This window comes from Ciconia boyciana, chromosome 20 (genome assembly GCF_034638445.1).
Source record: "Ciconia boyciana chromosome 20, ASM3463844v1, whole genome shotgun sequence".
NCBI classification, from domain to species: domain Eukaryota; kingdom Metazoa; phylum Chordata; class Aves; order Ciconiiformes; family Ciconiidae; genus Ciconia; species Ciconia boyciana.
In genome coordinates this window covers 7441454-7463069 of record NC_132953.1, presented here as the reverse complement: position 1 = coordinate 7463069, position 21616 = coordinate 7441454, and the positions used below count along the sequence as shown (strand labels likewise).

The following is a 21616-nucleotide window of genomic DNA, read 5'->3' as shown; positions in this document are numbered from 1 at the left end:
CTCCGTAAAAGCTGCTCAGGGCGCCTGGGCCACGTCCGCTCCTTCTTCCAGCTCCGAACCTGGGAAAACCAGAGCTGGGGATCGGGCTTTCCCGGCCCGGTTCGGACGGCTCTGCGGGCTGGCTGTGCCCTCTCCCGCCAGAGCCGCGGCCCCGAGCTTCCTCCTCGCTCCTTCCAACCGCCGCGGCCCAGCCCTCACCTCCCCCTGCCCGGGGCAGCCCCGGTTATCCCGGCTCCCCGGGAGCGGGGCACGGAGGGCTGCGAGCGGCCAGGAGCAGACCCAGCACCCCGGCACGGCCTCCCCACGGGCCCCAGGGCTGGGAGGCGCTGGGTGACTCATGCCTCCACAGCCAGAACGTGCTGGGAGGGCGGAGGAGCGACGGATGGGGGAGAGAAGGGTTTTTAAGACTTTATTTGGAAAGCTACACAAAAGGGCTTTGCTGATTAAAAAACAAACCCCAGCTTTAAAAAAATAAACCAACGACCCCGAAGACACATGAACAAGCCGCCCCCGCTTGCAGATGAGCCACTGCCAGAGCAACTCGGCCTCCCCTTCCCGGCCCAAAGCAGGCATTGCCCACGGCCCCGTCCCTCCCGGGCACCGGGCACAAACGGATGCCCCAGCAAGCGGCGGGGAGGCAACTGGGGGAAGCGGCCGCAGCGAGCTCGCGCTGCCGTGGTACCTGCAGCCGGAGGTGCTTCTGCGCCCGCCGCAGCAGGGTCGGCCCCGTCCTGCCCCCCTGAGCAGGACGGTCGAGAAAGCCCGGCTGCCTCCCGCCGCCCAAACCACACGGCTGCTCGCGTGCCTGCGGGAGATGAGGAGGAGGTGGCGGGGTCAGAGCACAGGGGACAGGGAGCAAGCACTGGCTGGAGACGGGCAAGGTGACTCCCCGCTTCTAAGCTGGGCGCAGCTGGTGGGCACTGGCCGGCCCCTAGCCCGGCGGGGCAGGCAAATGACAGTGCTGTGCGGTCCCTGCCTGCGGAGGCGGCTGCCAGGGGCCCCGCCACATCTTCCAGGCTCACTCTGCAGAAACTGGGGACAAAGCGACACTTCTTCCCCGTGCTGCAAGGCCGCGGGAGCTGCGGTGTGCAGGGGACTCCGTGCGTGGCTCCGCCAGGGCCGCCACGCGCCCAGGAGGCATCGGTGCGGGGCCTTGCTCCCCGCGCAAAGGGAAGCCCTGAGCGTCGCTGCAGGGCAGGTTCCGTTAGGAATGGGTTTAAGGCTTGCTTTGTTTTCCAGAGCGAGGGAAAGGGAAGCTCCCCTTCCGCTGCCAGCACTCTTTCTCCTTGTTTCTGAGCCACTTCCACCACCACCTTCCGCAGGACACAACGGCAGCGGTCCCCGGTGGCTCAGGAAGCCTCTGCTGCCCGTGCCTGGGAAGGACGTGCCGAGTGGGAGGGATGCAGCTCAAACCCCCGGCCCCAGCTAGCACTTCTGGTGCTCCCTGTCCTCTGAGAGGAGCTGAGCTGTCACCTCCCGGCCAAGGTACCCTGCTCCGGCGGGGGCCGCCTCGTGGAAGCTCGCAGCTCTGCTGCTGCTGGGAATGTTGGGGCGGGTGGGGGTCCAGGACCCCTCCTCCCCCTCGTCCTCCTGGGCAGGCTCCGGGTGCTCACACTCCATCTCGATGTCCTCGATGTCCTTCTCCCGGTAGAGCGGCACAGACTCCATCTCCAGGCCGCTCTCCAGGGCTCTGTGCTTCCCTCCCTGCTGGTACCACTTGCAGACGGCGGAGCCGTTGCAGGTCAGGTCAAGCCCCACGTTGTTCCTGGTCAGGCAAACCTCCAGCATGTAGTAGAAAGTCCAGAACACGGCAAAGCATCCCAACAGCAGGAGGGTCTGCGAGGAGGAAAGCCCCTAAGAAACAAAGCCCTCGACCACGCCAGCGCCCTGCGGTCGCCCGGCGGAGAAGGCACAGCGCCAGGAGGATGAGCGACGCAGGTTCCCACTCCTCCAGTCCCTCCTGCAGAGGACGGGGCCTCCCCGCTCGGCGCCAGCCGGCAGTGCCCCCGGCCCGCGGGCAGGCTCACCTTGAGGGTGTTGGCTGTGATCGTGTAGCGCTGCTCCTCGGGGATCTCCAGCCCCGGAGGGCAGGGCAGGGAGAAGTCGCTGCTCAGGTACTGCCCGCTCATTGCTTCCTCCAGCAGCCTGGGGGACAGAGGCACCCCGTGAGGGTCCCGCGGGCAGGGCTGCTCCAGGGAGGGTCCCAAATGCCCACAAGGCGTCTGGAGCGCCTCTTCCACCCCTGCGGGCGGCCCTCCTGGGTCAGACCCAGCCAACGGCCCACGGCTCCCCTGTGCAGGGTGTTGAGGGCAGCCCCAGTGCCCCGTGCCGGGGCCGGCGGCCAGGCTGCAGCCTCACCCTGCCACGCACCTCGCAGCAACGCTGCTCCAGCCAAGCAGCCCCTGCTCAGAGACTTCCGGTAACGTCCCTTAGCCCTCCACCTCCCGTCTCCCCACCGAGACGGGGTTGTGGCGTCCTACCTCTGCCGTTCCTTCATCTCTGCTGGGGACCAGGAGGAGCCGTACAGGGTCAGCTGCCACTGCTTCAAGGTCCCAGGCCTCAGGCTCTCGTCTCCTGGGGAAGAAACAGGTTGGGCCAGTGGGGAACTCTCCCACCTGGCTGGGTGACACTGCACGGAGCTGACCCGCAGCCACCCAGGTGCTGAGCCGGCAGCTCCCCAGGACACGGCACGGACCTGCTGCCACCGCCCCACCCCTGGAAGGCAGGACTCACCGATGTCCCTGATGACCAGTCTATACGTGCCCTGTGCTTCCTCGCCCCAGCACCGGACCGTGGAGAACGTCCAGTCAGCAAAGCCATTGGGGTCCCTGCCAAAGAGTGAGGAGAAACAACCCATGAGAGGGTAACGTAGCCCGAGCCACAAGGCGGGACGTGGGCCCTGGCCCTCCTGCCTGGGGCCAGCTGGGCTGGCTGTCCTGCCCTGCAGCGTGAGCCTCCGCACCCCCGTCCCCTCGGTGCTTACGAGTCCATGCTCCTGGCGGTCCCTATCAGGGACATCATGCCGCTGGGGCAGAAGAGCCTGATCTCCAGGTTGCCGCGGCGGGGGTGGGTTATGGTGACGGTGACTGCCACGTGCTCCAGGGTTCTCATGCCGGAGAGCTCCAGGTCGGCGGTGGTGACTGGGAAAGGGAAGGCAGGCTTTGCCAAGGCTGGCGGCCGGGATGGAGTCCCCACTTCCAGCTGGCCCTAAGGGGCTGCTGTGCCACTTGGCAGGACACGCACGCTCGTCTCTGCCTCCTCCCAGCTGCCCCGCGCGTCTCTGCCCCCGGAGCAAGAGGCAGGAGCCAGGGCAGCCGCACCCCACGCAGGGAGGCTCTGCCGAGCACCCGGCAGCCACGTCGTGCTGTGCTCAGAGGCCTGGCCCTGGTCCACGCTCTGCGAGGAGCCTCCTTGTCTGCCTGAGCCGAGCCGAGCCGAGCCGAGCCGAGCCACCCACACACCTCCCCGGCTAGCACAGGTAAAGGTGTCCTGGCACGCTCCCTCCCGGGCCCCCCACATCGTGCTCGGGCCGCTTGACACGGGCCAGGACAAGTCAGGTCCTCCCAGACCAGAGGTGCAGGAGGCACCTGGTACTGGCTGTCCTCTGTCCGCAGCTGTGCCCTTTGTCCCCTCCCCGTGTTCAGCCAGGACCAGGCAGGGTGGAAAGGATGGTGCGAAAGGGGTGAGGAGGAGGTGGTGAGGAAGGAGGGGTGAAAGGCAACAGCAGCATTAGCGGTGGAAAAGCTGACTCCCGGGCATCTCCCAGCATGTCCCAGAGCAGGAAGACGATACAAACCCACGCTTTCCTCTGCTCACAAGGAGGGGGCCCAGCCCTCTCATTTACCAGCAGCCTCTCGCCTGCAGCCGAATCCTCATTTCACAAGCGGGGCCCAGCTGCTGCCCACACGACTTGTGTCACTGCCCCGCGGGCTCCCCGGCATCCGACTCTGACCCCGGCCCTGACTCACGGCTTGGGGGTTCAGGAGCCCACCCAGAGTGCTTGGGCCACTGCAATGAAATAACACCTCGTCCTTCATCAGGTCCTTCCCGCCCTGGATTTGTGACAGCTTTTGGCAGCCCCAGAGGCTGCTTTGAACCCACAGCTCCACAGGAGCCAGGTTTGGAAAGAGGACTGGGATGAGAAGCCCGGCGTCCATCTCAAACCGTTCGCAGCTCCACGGACGCTCACGGCCCCAGAGCTGCTAATTATAGCACAGGAAACCCTGGAACGCCTCAGAGCGGATTTCAGCCTGTGGCTCGGCCTCCTCCCGGCAGCCCCGGCCGAGCGGCAGGTGGGTGCTCCCCAACATCTTCTAAGCGGGGAGGCGGGCGCGCCCCAGAACCAGGCAGCCTGCCTGCAGCGGCCGGCCAGCACGCTCCCTGGGGCTACGTGGGGAAAGGGTTAACTCGGAGCCAGCCTGGCACCTGGGGGACAGCAGTGCCCCCGGCCACACATTCCTCTGCGCATTCTTCTCCAAAGGCCTCTTTTCTGCCTCTCCCAAAATCTGCTTGCTGCCCAGCTTTCAGCTCGCAACTCCTTTTAGGGCAGAAGGAGCTTCTTGACCCCCAACCCTCTCCTCAGAGGCAGAGCGGGGCCAACCCCGCTGCCAGCCCGAGGAGCAGGGCGTCACCCCTCCGTCCGTCTGTCCCTCTGGGGCCCTGCGGTGCTGGTACCCGCAAGGGAGCAGCGTGCTGCAGTGCTGGACCAGCCCAGCCGGGCACGGACAGGAGAGAGGGAGAACAGAACGTGTGCCCAGCGCCTGCCCAGCATCTCCTCAGCCTGCAGCAAGGAGGGGAGGGCAGGGACCACCTGCAAGGGGGTGCCGGCCTGCCAAGCCCCAGACTCTTTCCAGGGGCACCTCTATCCTGAGGAACAGCCTCGGGGCGCTGCCAGCGCCCAGCGCCTCTGCCAGGAGCTGCAGCTGGGGCAGCGAGGGGCACAGGGCCAGGCCCCCTGGGACAGCATCTCCGGTGGGACAAGCCTCGGCGCAAGAAGCTGTGCCCAGCCAGAGAGCCAGGCCCTGCTGGGGAGCCGGGAAGGGCTCGGGGCCGAGCTCTCCTTCCCACTGGTAGCAGCCAGAGCAGTGCCTTGTTTATGTGGACAGAGGCTGGCCAAGTCAGGAGCTGGAGCATTACCTAAAATGGTCAAAGCCAGAGGAGCAGGTCTGGCTGCTGCCCAGCCTGGCCATGCTCGCTAATGCCTGTCTGGCTCCTCAAAGACATCAATCTATGGGATGGAGTTATCGAGGAGGGGACCACATCAACAGACACAGATCCCCTGGGGAAGGGCAGCGGAAAGAGAGAGGAAAAAGCCCAGGCAGCCCAACGCTTAACCCCTTTGTGGCCTCACACAGCCCAGGGCTTGCCCTGCCAGGCTGCCAGCGTGCCCAGCTGCGCCCCACGCCAGAGGGAACGGGCGGGATCCCTGGCCTCGGTGTGTACGAGCACGTGCTCTCACATGGCACACCTGCTCTTACCGTTCCAGGTGACCTCCAGCTCCAGCGGCAGTAACGGGATGCTCCTGCCCTCCTTCAGCACAGGGCTCACGTAGGAGGCGAGGTATGGGACGGACTCCCAGATCTGTCAAGGGAAAGGCAAGAGGATTCAGCACGAGGTTGCACCCTCCCCGCACATTCATCTCTCAATCTCCCACCACTCTTGCAAGCTGCTCCTGTCCGTAGCACACTTAATGCGTGTGGACGTGGGCACAGCTTGGGGCCAGGCCAAGGGTCCTCTCCTGACGCTGCTCTGGGCACGCAAACCCAGGCAGCACGCACGGGCTGCAGCAAGCGCCGCAGGGCTGGAGAGGAGTGCCCGCACGCCTAGGAGTGGAAGGAAAGCGACTGCCACGGGCTGGAGGAGCTGGTCGAGACTCAGGACTCCCCAGCTCTGGGTTTGCCTCCGCCACCACCCGAGTGGCTTGGAGCGGTTACTTGAAGCCATTCCATTTCAACCCCAGGCACAGCACGGCAGGAAACATAGCAGAACCCCAAGCCTTGCAGGAAGAGAGGGCAGCCTGGAAGCCCCTGTGAAACAGGGGGCATTGCTGGCCACCGGCAGCGACCCGGCACAGCTGCACGGTGCTCTACGCACGAGTGAGGACCAAGTGCCAAAGGGACGTGTCCTGGTCTCCATGCAACTGGGGGCACAGGCACAAGAGACGGGGACGCCCCTGCCTGCTCTGACCACACCACTCCCTTGGCAGCCCCAGCAGCCCCCCGGACGTGGAGCCCAGAGCTGCCAGTTGAGAACACCCTGCTTCCTTGGGGCATGACACCCTCCCTGGAGCCCACTGCGTAGGGAGGATGGTGCTGGGGCTGCTGACGAAACTCCCCAAGCCATGAATCAGAGCTGTCATCTCCCACCAGCGAAGGCTCTTGCCCATGGCTATATATAGTGCTGAGAGAGCAGCAGCTCGGGGGCAGGTTTCAGGCATTGCCGAAAGCCTCATTACTTCATACCAAAAGCAGCCTTATAGCGAGGGCCAGCAGGATGACGGCCAAAGCACTGGCCGCGAACGGCAACAGTGTCAGCCCACGGCGTTGCCAGTACAGGACCTGTCGCCGCCACCGGCCTGGGTCTGCTCTACCTGCCTCCGGGGCACGCCTGGGACAGGGAGGGGAACTACCTTGGCAGCGTTAACCAGCCTCCAGGCGTTCAGCAAGCCGAAGCCGTGCTGATGGCTGTGGCTGAAGCCGGCCTGGTTGATGTCCCACTTCGCGTGACGATCCTCGTACTGAAAAGAAATGCAGGGCACTCTTGTTACCTTGGGGTACACCGGCAGCCCTGCAGACCCAGAGCAAAGGCAACCGGGCCCAAAGGGAAGGAGGCTCAGAAACATCCCACAGCAGCAGGGAAGCAAATGCACATGGCCTTATTAGAAAGAAACAGGTTGACCTTTGTTTGAAAGAAGTCCCAGGACAAACAGGCTTCCCAGCTCCTCAGAAAGGAAATCAAGCAGCACGAAAGGGCACAAATGCCTCTGCTCTGAAACATCCCAGCTGCTCCCTGCCTCCCGCTGCCCAAGCCACGGCCTGTGGGATGGCAGAAGCCTTGGGGAGAAGGAACCAAGTCCTTTAAATCAACACGATCTGGGCCAGGACAGATCCGGGTCCCACCACTTATCAGGTTGTAGTACTCTGGCAATGCTGGCTTGCAGTTGTGGAAAGCACTGCCCGGTGCCAAAGCAAGTACAGCATTAGCTGGACACGGACTCCTGCTCCCCAGAGGGGTGCAGAAGAAGCCCTGTCCCTAAGCCGAATCGGGCAGCTTGAGTTGGTTCCCACTCCTGCTCTCCGCAGCAAAGCCATGCTGGAGTCGAGGCCGAGCAAAAGGAAGGGCTGTGTCTGCTGCCGAGCCCTCCCTCATGTCTGTTTCCAAGAGCCTGCCTCTCTGGAGAGCCCAAGGAAAGGCCAGAGCAGGGCAGAGCTCTCGCTTTCCCACTGCACGGACTGCGGGGTGGCATTGCAGAGATGCGTGCCGGCCCTTCGGCCGGGCCAGCCACACCGCACGCACACACACGCTCCCGGTGTCTGCGGGTGAGGCATGGTGAGCCCCTGGAAGACCTGTACGCTGGCAGATGGAGGCATTCCTGGAGCAAATAACCCATTTTTTATCATGACAGAGGAAAATGCCTCAGCCGCATTCCTGGGAGGAACAAGGGGCGAGGGGAAAACGTAATCCCTTTGCTGGGAGCCAGGCAACCGAGAGATTTATAGAGGGGCAGGCAGACGTAAACAAAGATGTGCACAGCAGGACCTCGGCCATCCTGCAGCATCGCCGAAGGGCGGCAGGAGGGAGGGAAGGCCGCTCACCTTGGTGGTGGTGAAGACAATGATGTGCTGGACGTCTCGCCAGGTGAGACACGGCCGCACCTGCAGCATCAGCGCGATCATCCCGGCTGCAAGAGGAGCGGCAGCTGACGTCCCTGTGTGGCCCTCCGTGCAGCCCGTGCCCTTCTGCAAATCCCAGTCTGTTGTCACCTGCCGAGAAAGGGGAGAGATACCTCCCGTCAGGCCACTGTTTGCCATGCTGGGGTGGCTGGGATAGGTACCGGAGCAACGGAGCATGCAGTCCCGGCCCCGAGCCATGCCCTTGCCACCCCAGCTCCACCGGCAGCCCATGCTCAGCCTGCGACACAACTGCTGGCAAAAGCCCCGGGGACAGAGGAGAGTGTGCCCCCGCACTATGCAAAGGGCATGAGAGATGGGGGCTCTGGGGCTCCCCGCCATCATCCTGGACACAGATAAGAAATGAGCAATGCCCGAGCACAACAGGCAGAAAACAGGGCCAGCGGCCACGCTCCGGCAGAGAACAAGGCAGATGGCAGAGAGCTTGCGAGCGAGGGCAGCCCGGGCGCCCTGCGGGGAGGCCGGGGTCCTCATTTACTGCATGAGCACCCCAGCAGCGTGCAGGGTGGTGCACAAGCTGGTGGGTTTTCTTGACAGCCCTGCAGCGCTGATTTACTGCTTGTGCATTCACATCAGCAATGCTCATGTAATTTCTATTGCTCTACCACGAGCCTGATGAGGAGGAAAAGATCCCCCTCGGGCTGGCTGGACACATTAAGAGGAGGCTTGGAAAACTGGGAGCGAGAAGGGAGAAAAGGTGGAGTCAGCAGCTCTCCTCCCCAGCAGTCTGGGTCCCCCGGCTAGCCCTCTCCCCCAGCGCCAAGGGCCCTCAGGGGCACCCGATTATTTGCTGAGGACAGTGAAAACCTTCTCTCCTGCAGGACACCTTTGGCCGGGCTGAGCTGCCTGTCCTGGGGAGAGAGGAGCTAACCCAGCCCCTGCTGCACTGCTGCTACGGCAATTACAAGGGTGCTCTGTGCAGCCAGCAGTGCCTTTCCCCATTCTGCCAGGCAGCCAGCCCAGCCCGGCGTGTCTGATAAACGCGGTCTGCCCCAGGTGAGCAGATGGGAAAGCCTCTGAGCAGGCAGAGGGGCGTGAGGTTTGGCACAGAGCGGGAATCAGAGCGTGATGGCCCAGGCAGGGGAGAGCACTGCTGCACGCAATGCTGGGTCGAAGAGCTGGGCTTCTCTGCATCGTGCCGGGTCCCCTTTAAAAGGGACCACAGACGCTCACACAGCACCTTCACACCCCTTCCTAAGAGATTTGCTATGTCAGGAGGAAAAGGAGGGACTGCAGCTGAGCGCCCACGGTCCCTCACCCAGGGACACCTCCTGCCTCTCTGTGACCACAGGGAAACGGGCAGGGAAAGGCGAGCTGGGGCAGCGGGGCAGCACCCAGTCCGAGTATGGCACGGCAAGGCCAGCATCCAGGCTCTGACCCCCTTCGTAGAAGGCTTTCAGACAAAACAAGAGAGTTCTCTGGATGCCCAAGGATTCCCCCTCCAGAGGAAAGACATGGGGAGGTGGCCCTAAAGCCCTGCCTGCATGAACCACATCTAATCTGTCCGTCTCCCAGCCGTCTCTTCTGCACGGGCAGCTTCCCCCCAGACAGGAGGGAGGAATTTGCAGCACATGAGCTTTCTCTCTCTCTGTGGTTGCTGAGATCAGGCTGGGAGACGGGAGGGGCAGCCAGAGATCCCGTCATCCTCCCTTAGCCAAGACCAGAACAACAGCAAGAGCAGGGCAGCAGCAGGGGGAGAGGGTCAGGGATTAGCTGCTGAAAAGCCTGGAAACATTTCCCAGACAGTTCCTGGCCAGGACGTGGGGACCCAGCAAAAACCCGTACAAGGGGGGAAGGACAACACCACAGCTCCCCCGTCGAGAGATTCGGCCCTGTGCTGGGAGCTGGGACGCAAACAGTCCAGCGCGGGGCTGGGCAGAGTGGCTCAGGCAGCTTCTCCCCAGGGCAAGGGCAGGAAGGCACCTTTGCAGCCACTGTTTGCACAGTGTTGAGCTAAGGATAGGGAACAGCAGCTTTACACCGCTCGGGACCACAGGTGGTTGCTCTGGCCTGTGGGAGCAACAGCCAAGGCACAGCAGGGTCCCACGGGGGCACTGCTCCCCTCGCCCCCGCTCGCAGCCAGCTTGGCTGCAGAGGCTGGACCAAGCTCTTGCGAGAAGCTTCCGATTTCAGCCCACATCCCTGGGGCCTTTGGAGGTGACATCTCTTAGCTCTGCTCCCCACGCAGGAAAACCAGCACCCGTTCAGGGAGAGGCACACGCACCCCAAACTCAAACACCGCAGAAGTTCTCCAGGGTACTGCGGACACACGCACGGAGCTTTGCTGCCTTAGGACCAAAATACCAATTCAAACGAGCTGCTGCTGCTTACGACAGCCGCTGCTCACAGGGAGCTCAAGCTCACCATAAAGAGTCCTGGGAGACCCTCGCTTCAGGGACCACGTATCCCAGTTGAGAAGCGACAAATGCAGCTGGTTTTCTTTGGGGGGAGAGAGAGAGAGAGGGACCGGGCCTGAACTAAGCAACTTCGGGGGAAACTCAAGGCAGTTACGGTTTGCGACCTTCCTCATCTTCACTGCTGACCACAGCGTCACTCCAGCACAACCGGGCCTCTGCAGAGGGACCACACGGGGCTGTGCAGAGCATGCAGAGCCTCAAAAGAGGCATCAGGAGGCTCACAAATTATGCCACCTCACTGCAAACAGAATGTGTCCGTCTCCCTGTGCTCCCCATGGGGAGACAGCCCCTGCCGCCAAAAGCTGTAAGTTTTGTTGCCGTTGGTGCTTGACTCCGTAACGTTCTGCCAGCTGTTAACAACTTCAGCTTGCGCTCGGGATGCTGCGCGTCCTACAAAGAGCACCCTGAGCAGCATAAACTTTCAGTAGGAAGTGCAGCTGGTGCCAGAAGCCGTATCAAATTCTTCCCATTAAGGAAACCACACAAAGTTTATAGTCTGGTAAAAGAAAAGAACCCAGCTGATGGCTGCTGAGAAGTTAACTCTGACATCACTGAAGCACAGTTAACGGGCATTTAGGAGCAGACTATCCTCCAGAAAAAGGGGCATGTAGGTTTTAACATGGCACGGGCTCGCTAAAGGAGCTTTCGAGGTACCGCGAAGAAACAGGATGGCTCTCTGGCACACGTCGTGCCTAGGCAACGCGTGGCATCTCGTCCTGGCTCCCCGATGGAATACCAGCTCCCGCGTTAGTGGCCCATAAAGCCGGTATTCGAAATGAAGGGGAGTTTGACACCTTCAAAGCGCTCTCACCAGCAGCAGGCTTGGGGGAAGCTGGACATAAACCCAAAACTCTGTAACTCCTGATGAAAGTGCAGCAGAGCCCTTGCTTGGCTGCTGTCTCCTTTTTTCCTAGCGTCAGTAGTTTCCAAACCAGCTTGGGACAATTGAAGTTATTTCTGAAAGGAAAAATTAGCTCCATTCTGGGTTTTACTTTCCCTGCCACATGAGCCGAGCCATCGCTCCAGGCAGATTGTGCCGTGCTCTGGTTAAGCAGAGATTCCTGCTGTGGCTCTGGACTGCAAGAGGAGCTTGCTGAGTCCCAACCAGGTGGCTGAGGAACCCAGGCTCTCCCTGTTTCCCCGGTTTACCCAGCACGCGGGGCAGCCTGTTTGACAAGCCTGGATTCAGCTCCTCTCTGGCAGGCACAGAGCCACAGCTGCACGTCCCTGCTTGCAGGAGCACCCGAGGCACCGTCCCTCGTCCGTCAGGCCCCCAGAGACCCCCGAGCACACGCTGCTGATGCTGGTCTGCCACTGGGACTTCGCTGCCTCATCGGCTTTGCCAGGAAAGTGCCTTTGGGAACTGCCCGTCCTGACGGGAGATCCTCCCGGTGCCTGCCAAGCCAGTGACAACCCAACCCCAAACGGCCAGGCCTGGGAGCCAGTGACGTTTACCCCACGCTGCCCCAGGGAGGCTTGGGCTCTGCAGTCCCCGCTGGCACCGCAGGACAGGAACGGGTCACAGCCATACGGGCTGGCTAGCCTGACAGCCCCCTGAGTGCTCCAGCACCAAGGGAGGAACACGCTGAGCCAGGCCTGGGGCTGGGGAAAACAGGCCCGGCTGTTTGGCTCGGGCAAAAAGGACATTTTGTTGACAATAAGTCATTTTTTGGCAAAAAAAGGAAAAGCTGATAAAAATATTCTGAAAAATTCAGCTGGGAGAGGCACACGTGCCAAAACACAGAAGGAGCTGGGGCCAAGTAGTTTAAAGAGCCCGATGCTGCTCCCAGCCCTCCGCGCTCGTCCGTGCTCCCGCACCCCTTCGGAGCAGAAGTGAGGGGTCTGGCTGGGCAGGGTGTGCCGCAGCCCCCGCAGAGCTGAGCCGCAGCCACCCCTGCCCCTTTCTCTTCAGGAGAGCCCACAGAGCATGGGAGTCTCGCTCCAGGCTCCCTCCTCGCTGCGCAAAGGGGGCACACACACGACTGGGATAACGCTTGTCTTCTGCTGGCTGTCCCTGGGGCTGAGCCGGGGGAGCTCCCTGGATGACATTCCCAGGGACACAGCGCAGAGGAATTTCGTAGGGGTCACCCAAGCGGCCCCCATCCCAGAAGGTGTCTGCCTGCAGTTCCCAGCAGCGCAGAGCAGGGAGATAAGGGAGCACAGTCCTTGTCCCTGTCGGTCTGACGTCCTGCCTGCGCTTGAGGCGACAAACATGACACACGCAGGATCTGTGTCTGGGGCCAGGAGCTCTGTGCCCGTGAACACCCTTGCAGAGAGAGGGTCACCGCACCGCGAGTTACAGGCTGACAGACAGCGACGACACGGGGAACAACTAGAAATGGGAGCTTCCCTCTCAGAGCACTATTTGTGTAGGACCTAGATAAAAGGCATGTTTGTCCTCTGCCTCACAAAGGAACCCACCCACCCGCCTAAGGCAGATGCGTGGCCATCAGAAGGGACGGAGCTTCATCCCTTCTCTGCACTGGGCTGTTCCAGCCCCACGGCCAGGTGCGGCCAGCAGAGCACAGAGGAAGACGTGTGCCTTGCACAGTACTCACTATGCTCCTCATCATCTTGTCCCCGCCGCTGAAGGTCACCGCTAACATGGAGGCACATTCCTCGGCATAGAATGGCATGGAGCCCGTCTCGTCCACCGCGCCTGGGAAAAAGTGAAAGGCATCAACCATACGAAGCCTGTTTCGGTTTAACTGCTGAAATTGCAAGGTGACGAGCCCCTGAGGACCTGTCCTGCTAGCTGCGCTTTTTCACAGGCTGGGAGCTGGGCAGGGAAATCGGACCCAAGCCTGTATTTTTCATGGCTGGAAGATCTACAGGAAAGGCAGTCACAATAACTAACTTTTCACCGTGCTTAATATTACACAGATCTCCTACCCCTCATGTAGCTTCTGCCCTCGAGAAAACGGATTAGACGTTTCTTTTCTAAAACACACGATAGGAATGCTGCATTTCAGGTCACTCCCTCAACATGGCAGTGTGTCTGTCGCAGCCCCAGCGATGGAGGCCTGAACGCAGGCAGGAATTTCTTTGGCCTCCTCTTGCTCTGTAGGTCAAAAGAAAACTGCAGACTCGAGGGCTGAATCCCAGCACCTCTACACACTGCCATGTTCATTCCCAGAGGACAGACACTTTCCCACGGATTCCCACTATCCAGCCAGCTTCCAGCTGGGCAGGTTTTGCGCTATTGGGACGATCTCATCTTTCTGCGCTGGGAAGGAACGAGACAGAAGACACACGCACTCACCTATCGTGACAGTATAGATGGAGTTGGCATAACCATCATAGTTGCAGTTGTCGCTGTGTTGCCCGCCGTTGCCGCTGGCCACGACGAAGATGCTCCCAAAGCCCCTGCGCCCCGCTATCACGCCGTGCTGCAGGGCGGCCTGCGGAGGAGGAACCATCGCTGCTCAGGGCGTGCAGGCAGGCGGGCCCTTCCCGTGCCCTTCCCCACTGACACCAGAGGGTTTCTGCCAGCAGCCATGGCTGGCACGCCTGGCTGCGAGCCGTGGGGGAGCAGGGCTGTCCCAGACCTCGCAGCGCGCCTCGCTGCTAACCCAGGCACAGACGGATGCGTGTGCCTCTCCCGAGCTGCCTGTGCTGGGGGAGCATTCGCCCCGAGGAGTGCTCGCAGGCACAGGATGTGCTGGAAAGCTCTGACCTGGCATCTCCATCCAGCAACCGAAGTCCACGCTCTGAGATTTCAATAACCAGCCCTGCCAAGCGCTCGGGGTGATAGTGGGGCCAGCCACAACCCCTCCGGGCCGTACTTCACCCGGCTAGCAGAGTCAGGGAGTCGTGTCTGTTACGGCCCCGACCAGACACGGAGATTCCAGAGCAAGCGTGTTACAAAGGCAGCGATGCGGCCAACGTCTGGGCTGGGGAATGACCATCTATAGCTTACTATGATTTTAAGCGGATTCTGCATTAAAAAGAGAAGAAGGAAAAGCAACCTTCCAGGCAACCACAGCACAAAGATTGGCCAGCATTTGAACTCCAGGGGAAACACAGCAGCCCTAGCCCTCCCAATTTCAGCAGGGCTCACTCTGGAGCTGGCTTTTCTGGAGCATCAAGGCTTTCCTGCCGACAGAGACTACGCACACGTGGCTGCTGCCCTTTTGCAAGGCCTCAGCTCCCACATACACTTGGGCTTTGCCTTCGCTGAGAAACACAACTACACCAGCCCTGCTTGGGAAGCACATTTCCAGGCCGACACCTTGCACAGACGTCATTCCCGCCTAGATAAAGGGTATGTGTCTGATGGACAAGCAAGAAAGCAATCCCGCTGGAAACCAACCCTCCTCCTCTGCCCTCCCTTCGGCAGGTGAAGGCACATACTGCATTGGCCAGAAAGCCCTCCAGACGCTCGGCTGTGGTAAAGCAAGCTTTGCTTGTGCTCTGTATCCCAGAGCTTGTTACAGCTGTCTCTGCATGCAGGAAGAGAATAAATTAACTTGCAGAACTGGAAACCATTTGTCATCGTGAACTGATAGCTCAGTTGTCAGCATTGCTCCAAACAGCACAGTAACTGCTATCTTGCGGTTAGAAAAGTACAGCAAAAGGCTGCCAAGCAAAAGAGAAATTAAGCAGAACCACATCCCAGGAGCAATGCAGTGCCAGCTTTGGGGCCCCCTCTGTGACCCCTCGCTGTGGCACCTGGGCAGCGGGAGCCAGGCGTGGGCAGCTGGGCGTGTTTTGCAGCGGTTCTGCAGCACGGGCACTGCGAGAACGCTGTAACGGCCCGGGAAGGAGCTTCAGCTCTGACAATTCCCCCCACTGCGGTCCCACTGAGAGCGAATGCAGCCATCGCCCCAGCCCCTTATGTATTCCTAGCATTTGAAGGCACGCTCCCTGCCTTGAGAACCACCCTTAGCACTGGGAATGCTCGGTCTCCTGAGCGGAGAGCATCCCTGGGGTTGCAAAAGTTGTCAGAATAATACCACAGGTTGCGAAAGAGCATTTTCCTGCTGGAACCAGCCTCTCCTTGGAAAGCTCATCTAATACTGCCTGAACGCTGCCCTCCCGCAGCAACGTCACCTCTCCCTACCGCACGGTAACGTGCAACACCTCTGCTGGCAGCGATGGAAGCAAGCGAGCACTGCACCACAGCAACGTCCCTCCTCGCCTGTCCGGGCAGGCAAGAAACCACAAGCGCCGGAGGGCTAGCCCAGGCGTGACCCGTGCTGCTGGGACTCTTTTTTACCTTTCCCAGTTGATGGGGGCCATCCACGGTTTTCCCATCATCATCTGGACCCCAGCTGCAAAGAGAGACACTATGAAGTGACAGCCCCAGGAGTCGCAGACAGCAACTCTTCCTCCCATTACAGTGAGCTACAAGCGGGCACCAGCTAGCCCCAGCACCACGACTGGGACTGGAGGGTGCTGTACTTTCCCATCCGTCGGGCTGGCCCCTCGCTGCTGGGATATCACTGTCGTGTTTGCACTGTGCCGCTGGGTCAGATTCCAGTGGACAAAATGTTTGATTTTTATTTAACAACCAGCTTCTCACACATTCCAGTCCCCGTCACACGGCTCAGCCGGGGCTCCCCAGCCACAGCGGGGGGCACAGTGCCCCCTCCAGCCCAGCCAGCCTGCGGGATGAGCTGCAGCAGCGCTCAGAAGGCGGCCTTGCAACCATAGGTGCCGTGCACAGCCTGGGCCAGCTCTCCCAGGAAGAGGAATGCTGCTGTTGCTCTTAACAGCAGTAACAAAGAGCCCCACCGTACCCGCCCGGCTGCAAACCCCCTCGAGGTTCAGCTGCGCAGAGCCCCCGAGGTAGCCAGACTGCAGGGCACAGGCGGGCACCAAGCCCAGGGGGACAGGCAGCGTGTTCCCTCCGTGGGACAGACCCGCCACCTCGCAGCCTGGCTGCCTGCCTGCCAGGCACGCTCGCAGGACCCACAAAAGCGGTACTGATTTTGGTGCCTCGAGGCTAGCTGGAGCCACCAGAGGAGAGGAGCTGGTGTGAGCATTCAGCCACGAACTGTGACCCCCTCCCCAGGCAGAGCGGAGCCCACGGCCCTTCGCTGGGTGTCAGCGCGGCCCGGCTCAGGGTCCCCTTGGGGCTCACCTGCAGCTGTAGATGTCATTGATCTGATAGTGCTTGTTGAAGGCGATGGCCTCCATGCTGTCGGTGAGGGGCCCATCCAGCACTCGGATGCCTGCAGGACAAAGGACAACGGAACGTGACCGAAGTGGATCTAAGTAAGCTGTATAAACAGCGCAAATTCCTTGGCAGGTTCACACCGGGGACACTCACCCTCCCAGCCTGGCCGAACCAGATCTCCCGGAGCCGTAACCCTGCAGATGAGTCCGCAGGGGCTAGGTGTGCGTGAGGGACTGTAGGTGCACCCTCACGCACGGCTCCACATCCTCTGCTGGGCATGGCTTTTCTGCCAAGCCAGTCCTCCAGTCCCACTGTCAGAACCAAGCTGGTGACGGGGACAGCACAACCAAACACCAGCTGGGCTCACTCCTGGCTGCCCCTGAGCCCCCCTACCCAGAGCGCTGCTCCCCAGGGGCTTCTTCACGTCCTACCCTCAATTTTCACGCTGCTTTTCAAGGCTAGTCCCTGCTTGGAGCAACTGCTTCCCCTTCCAAGTCGCCAAACAGCCAGGCATCGCTTTGGGATGGACGGCACGCTTGCCTGCCGAGGGAAGGGCTCAAGAGGCGCAGGACACCCCAGCTACTGTGCTCAGGCCAGGGGGGCGAGGCCACCTCTCCAACAAAGCCAAGGAAGGCTCAGTGCTGAGTTTTCAGTGACCCAAACCGTTGATAATTACCGTTTTGCATCACAGTTTAGGCTGGCAAAGGATGTTACAAATGGAAACCAGGCACGCGTCTCAATTAAGCCTATTTATAAACAGTGCAACCGCCCACCCATCTCAGCTCTTGCCTGACACGGCACACACGGCTTTTTACTGTCGCATCCGAGCCTCCCCCGTGGAGGAGCGGAGCAGCCCAGCTAGGGATGCGCTGGCTCTCCCCGCACCGGCTGGCACCGTGCTGGCTCCGGCGCTTCCACGCTGCCAGGGCAGTCTCCCTGTCCCCCCGGCGAGCTCGAGGCTGCCCCGCTGCGCTCACCCTGCAAGGCCAGGCACAGCTTTGGCGAGCTGAAGCCTGAAGAAGTGCCAGGTCCCGCCTGAGCGACCCAGGGTTAAACCCTCCCTATTCCCTGCGCTGCAGTTAAACCACAAGCTCACCTTTCCTTCTGCCAGCCGGGCTCTGCTCGCAGGGTCAGCCCGCAGCCTCCCGGGCCGGCCGGAGCCCGGGGACCCTGCTGCGCTGCGACCAGGGTGGCTGCTCAGGGAGCACCCCGTCGGGGCGAGGTAGGGAGGGAGCCGAACGCAGGGCAGGGGTGCAGAGCTGCCTGCAGCGCCCTTGGGCGCCCTCCCGACCCCCAGCACCCTGCTGGCACCCCGGGGCCCACCCGCTCCCCAGGCCCGTGTCACAGCCAGGGAAGGTGGCACCATCTGCCGAGCACGGAGAGAATCACATCCCCGGCTGGAGCACAGCAGCACCGTCCTCTGCTCTGCCAGGGACGCATCCTGCCCAGCACAGAGTGAAGGAGCGTGAGAGCTCCGGAGACAGCCGAGGCCGCAGCGGCACATTCCCTGGCTTCGCAGGGGAGAGATGCGCAGCCGGCCCTTCGCGCCCTGTCCGGCCGCACAAGGCAGAGCTGAGACCAAGGGCCGGGGGAGCGCAGGGGGTTGGCAAACATTTGCTTCCCCGGTGCCTCCAGACAACAGCCTGCAGCGCTGCACCAGAGCGGGCACGTCATGGCACGTTTGCCCGGCTTAGGCTGCGCGGTACGGATGCGCATCTGCCGAAAGCTCTGCGGCCGGGCAGGCAGCGTGCGGGGAGTACTCCGGAGAAGCTGCCCCAGCACACACTTATCCCGCTCTTCCAGGAACCAGCTCCTCTGGAGAGGAACTCAGGCAGGGACCAGTTCCTCCCTCCGACAGACCAACCAGCCTGAGCAAGGCACCGGCTGACTCAGAGCCGCTTTGGCCAAGCCACCCCTCCCACGGAGCCGTGCCCCGGCCCCACGGCATCAGAGATGAGACAAGCCAGGCAGGAGTGCGGCCCGTCAGGGTGCCGAGGCATGCACGTACCTGCGATGCGGCTCCCATAGGCAACTCCCACCGTGCAGAAGCTGTTGTTTGGCACGGCAGCAATCTCCCCGGCGCAGCGGGTCCCGTGGTGGTTGCCGTTCTCCTCGTCAGGGTGAGGCATAGGGTCGGGGTCGTTGGAGTTCAAGTCGTAGCTGCCTTCTGGGCTCTGAAAACAGACCCGCAGTCACGGCTCAGGGCTCTGCTCTCCTCTCTTCAGGAAAAGCAGGACGTAGGAGCATGCTACGCAGGCTGAAACACAGCCTGGAAGTCATGGGAACTTAGAGGCTGCTTCCACACAGGGCTGCAGCTCAACACTGCTATCTGCTGCTGTGGGAAAGGGACAACCAGAGGCAGCTTTAGCAACTGCTGCGGGTCACAGGGAGGCCAGCTCTCACCGCTCAGCAGCTACCTCCCACAGGTAGCAGAAAGGCCGGTAAACCTGCAGCTTGGGTGCAAAATCTCCCAGGGAAAGGTTTGCCGCTGGCACTTCCCGCCCTGGCCGAGCCCGGGGTGACAGCGCGGGTCAGGCTTTGCCGGCAGCCGAGCACTCGCACGCTCACGCCGTGCTGCCCAGCCCGCCGGAGGCCTGCGCCAGCTGCGCCGCCTCGCCTGGCCTCCAGCTTGCCCTCGCGCCCTCCCGCAGAGGAGCTGGCACTCACGTAATTTGGCTGTATGTCTTTGATGGTGTACTCCACGCCGTCGTCCACCACCACCACCGTCACACCGTGCCCCGTCACGTTCCGTTCCCAGACGCCCGTGACATTGATGTCCTTCCCGGGGCTCTTGCGGTTGTTCTAAGCACCAGAAAGGACAGCGAGGGGAGAGGAAAAGCGGAGGAGTGGGTCAGCTGTGAAGAAAGGGGCTCCCAGACCTTTCGGGCAGGCTGGCTGCGACGTGCGGGGCCGGGGCCGGGCTGGGAGCGCAGGGAGGAGTCACAGGACAGTCACGGACAGCGAGCAAGAGTCGCTCGAGCCACGAAGCGGAGTGCCCCGCGCCGACACCGCGCTCCTGGCTGCTAACCGTACAGCGTGCTCCGGCCGAAACCCCTCTGCCCACCCCAGCACCACGGGTGCGCAGCCAGCTGCAGGAGCTGCCTCCTCCCGCTATCGCGGCGAGCGCACGGCGGGCAGGGCGAGCCCTCAGCATGCTTCCTCCTTGCCGCAAGGACAGAAAGCGACCGTTTTGCCTGCCACGTGAGAGCTCGCTTGGGGCCAGAGAAACAGCCCGAGCCTGCTAGCGCAACAGGAGCCGGAAAACCACTCACCAGATGCCACTGCTGGGGGTATTTGGGGTCGTTAAAGTGCAGGCTGCGTTTCGAGCGTTTCAGAAGCTTCTGTTCCGAGTGCCACCGCACGCTGTCGTGCTGTGTAAACAAAGTGTCCACCGACCTCCTTATTGCTTCAGGTTCGCTTGCCGCGTGGGCGTCGGGCTGGTAGGTGAAGAGGTAATGGCCCTTGAGCTCCCCAACGCGGCCCATGTTCACCAGCCCCGCAGTCCGTGCCAGCTCCTCTGCCCGCTGCTCCAGCTCCTCCTCGGGCGCGTCCAAGCTGACAGCCCACGTCAGCTTGCCGTGCCGGGCCTCAGTGCCGGGAGCGCGCTCCCCGCCGCCGGCCAGCCCGTCTGACGACGCGAGGGGGATCCAGGCGGCACTCAGCCAAAGGCACGTGTGGATACAGAGCGTGGCCTCCATCCCTGCGCTCCATAGCGGCACCCTCCGCTTCCAATGCGGCATCAGACAGGCGGGCTGCAAACAGCAGAAAATAAAACCGGTGAGGAGCTCTTCTGACCCGGAACAGGGCGGCCACGGCCTCGCCTGAGGGTCCCACAGAGCCCCCCGGCTCCTGCCGGGCAAGGCCGGCACACCTGGGCTTGCCACCAACCCCTCTGGCACAGCAGAGATCCTCTTCCAGGGGAACCCCAGCCGAGGCGGCTCCTTCCCAGGCGCGCAGCGCTGCGAGGCCCCACCCAGGCGCGGCAGGGATCGATCCCAACTGGTGCCCTGCCCGCCGGGCTGGCAGCCCTGGGGAGAGCACACCGCACTGCCAACTGCCAGAACGGGGGCCGCCTCCTTCTCTCGTCGTGGCCCGGCACTGCGGAACACCGGCAAGAAACTACCGATGCGCAGTTCCCCAGAAACAGACGTCACGAGCGATGCCACGCTCCGCGGCACCTGCGGCCAAGCGCCAGTTCCTCTTTGGGGGAGCCCCGCCACACTCGTTTCTCACCCGCTGCAGGGCCGGAGGAACCTGCTTTCACCCGGCACGGGTGGAAAGCAGCACCGAGCCCCGGTTCAACCCCCGTTCCGCGAGCCACGGCACCGCACGGCGGGAAGGGCCCCCTGAGATCCCGCTTCGCTCCCCACGCCCTCGGACACGTCCTCCGGCTGCCCGGAGCTCGACGGCCCGCAGCGGCTTGCCGTGAGCGACGACCCCGGCCGTCTTCCTCCCTCGGTCGGCTTCTAAGGCTGCGACAGGGCTCGCCAGCTGCGGCTCGTGCCGGACACCGGGCTCCGGACCCTGGCCCTGAGCGAAAGGCTCTGCCTGCCCCCTCGCGCCCCAGACCGGCCCCTCCGGAGAGCGACCGCACCCGCTGCAGCCCCGCAGCCACCCGGGGCAGAGCCAGCGCTCCCCGCTCCGCCGGGCGGGCGCCAGGGACGCGGGGGGAGGCGGACACGCCTGGGCGCCGGGCGGGAACCGGCGTCCTGCGGGCCGGCGCCCCGGGGCGACTCGGGCCGGCCCGCCGCGGCGGGCAGCGCCCCGGGGCAGGCCGCTCCCCCCGCCTGCCGCCGCTCCCCAGAGCGCCCGGGGGCAGGCCGGGCGCCCGCCGCGCCCCCTCCCCGTCGCTGGGCCGGGCAGGCCGCCCTCAGCCCTGGCTGGCTCCGCCGGGGCGGCGCGTCCGTGACAGCCGGGCCGCTGCCCCAGCGAGGGGGCGGGCAGGGCCGCGGGGCTGCCGCCCCCGCCCCCGCCCCCGTCCCGAGCCCGTCCCGTCCCCGCCGGGCGCTCACCGGGCATGGGCCGGCGCCGCTGCCGGAAGCCCGCGGCCGCTGACAGCCCCGTCACATCCGCCCGCGGCGGCGCGGCCTCCCCTCCGCCAGGGCGGCGCCCGCGGGCCGGGCGCGCCGCTCTGCGCCGCCGCTCCTGGCGCCGGAAGGGAAGGGAAG

The 21616-nt window shown here is 62.9% G+C and overlaps 1 protein-coding gene across 5 annotated transcripts; it reads right to left on the bottom strand.

Annotated features, from left to right (window-relative positions):
- Positions 1-396: 396 nt before the first annotated feature.
- Positions 397-21603, bottom strand: PCSK7 (proprotein convertase subtilisin/kexin type 7). Of its 5 annotated transcripts, none has more exons than XM_072884496.1 (16): positions 21461-21603; positions 19721-20200; positions 19116-19250; positions 18457-18622; positions 16413-16503; positions 15546-15600; positions 13590-13728; positions 12886-12986; positions 7815-7982; positions 6629-6736; positions 5478-5580; positions 2984-3140; positions 2734-2828; positions 2481-2574; positions 2028-2145; positions 397-1836 (listed from the first exon to the last, which is right to left on the bottom strand). In XM_072884496.1, the coding sequence occupies exons 2-16, from the start codon at positions 20186-20188 to the stop codon at positions 1426-1428; spliced, it is 2409 nt and encodes an 802-aa protein (XP_072740597.1). In that variant the 5' UTR covers positions 20189-20200; positions 21461-21603; the 3' UTR covers positions 397-1425. The 5 variants fall into 5 exon arrangements, with proteins under 5 accessions (XP_072740597.1, XP_072740598.1, XP_072740601.1 ...); XM_072884497.1 differs by lacking the exon at positions 21461-21603 and adding an exon at positions 20873-21451; XM_072884500.1 differs by lacking the exon at positions 21461-21603 and adding an exon at positions 20682-20838.
- Between the last annotated feature and the right edge of the window lie 13 nt (positions 21604-21616).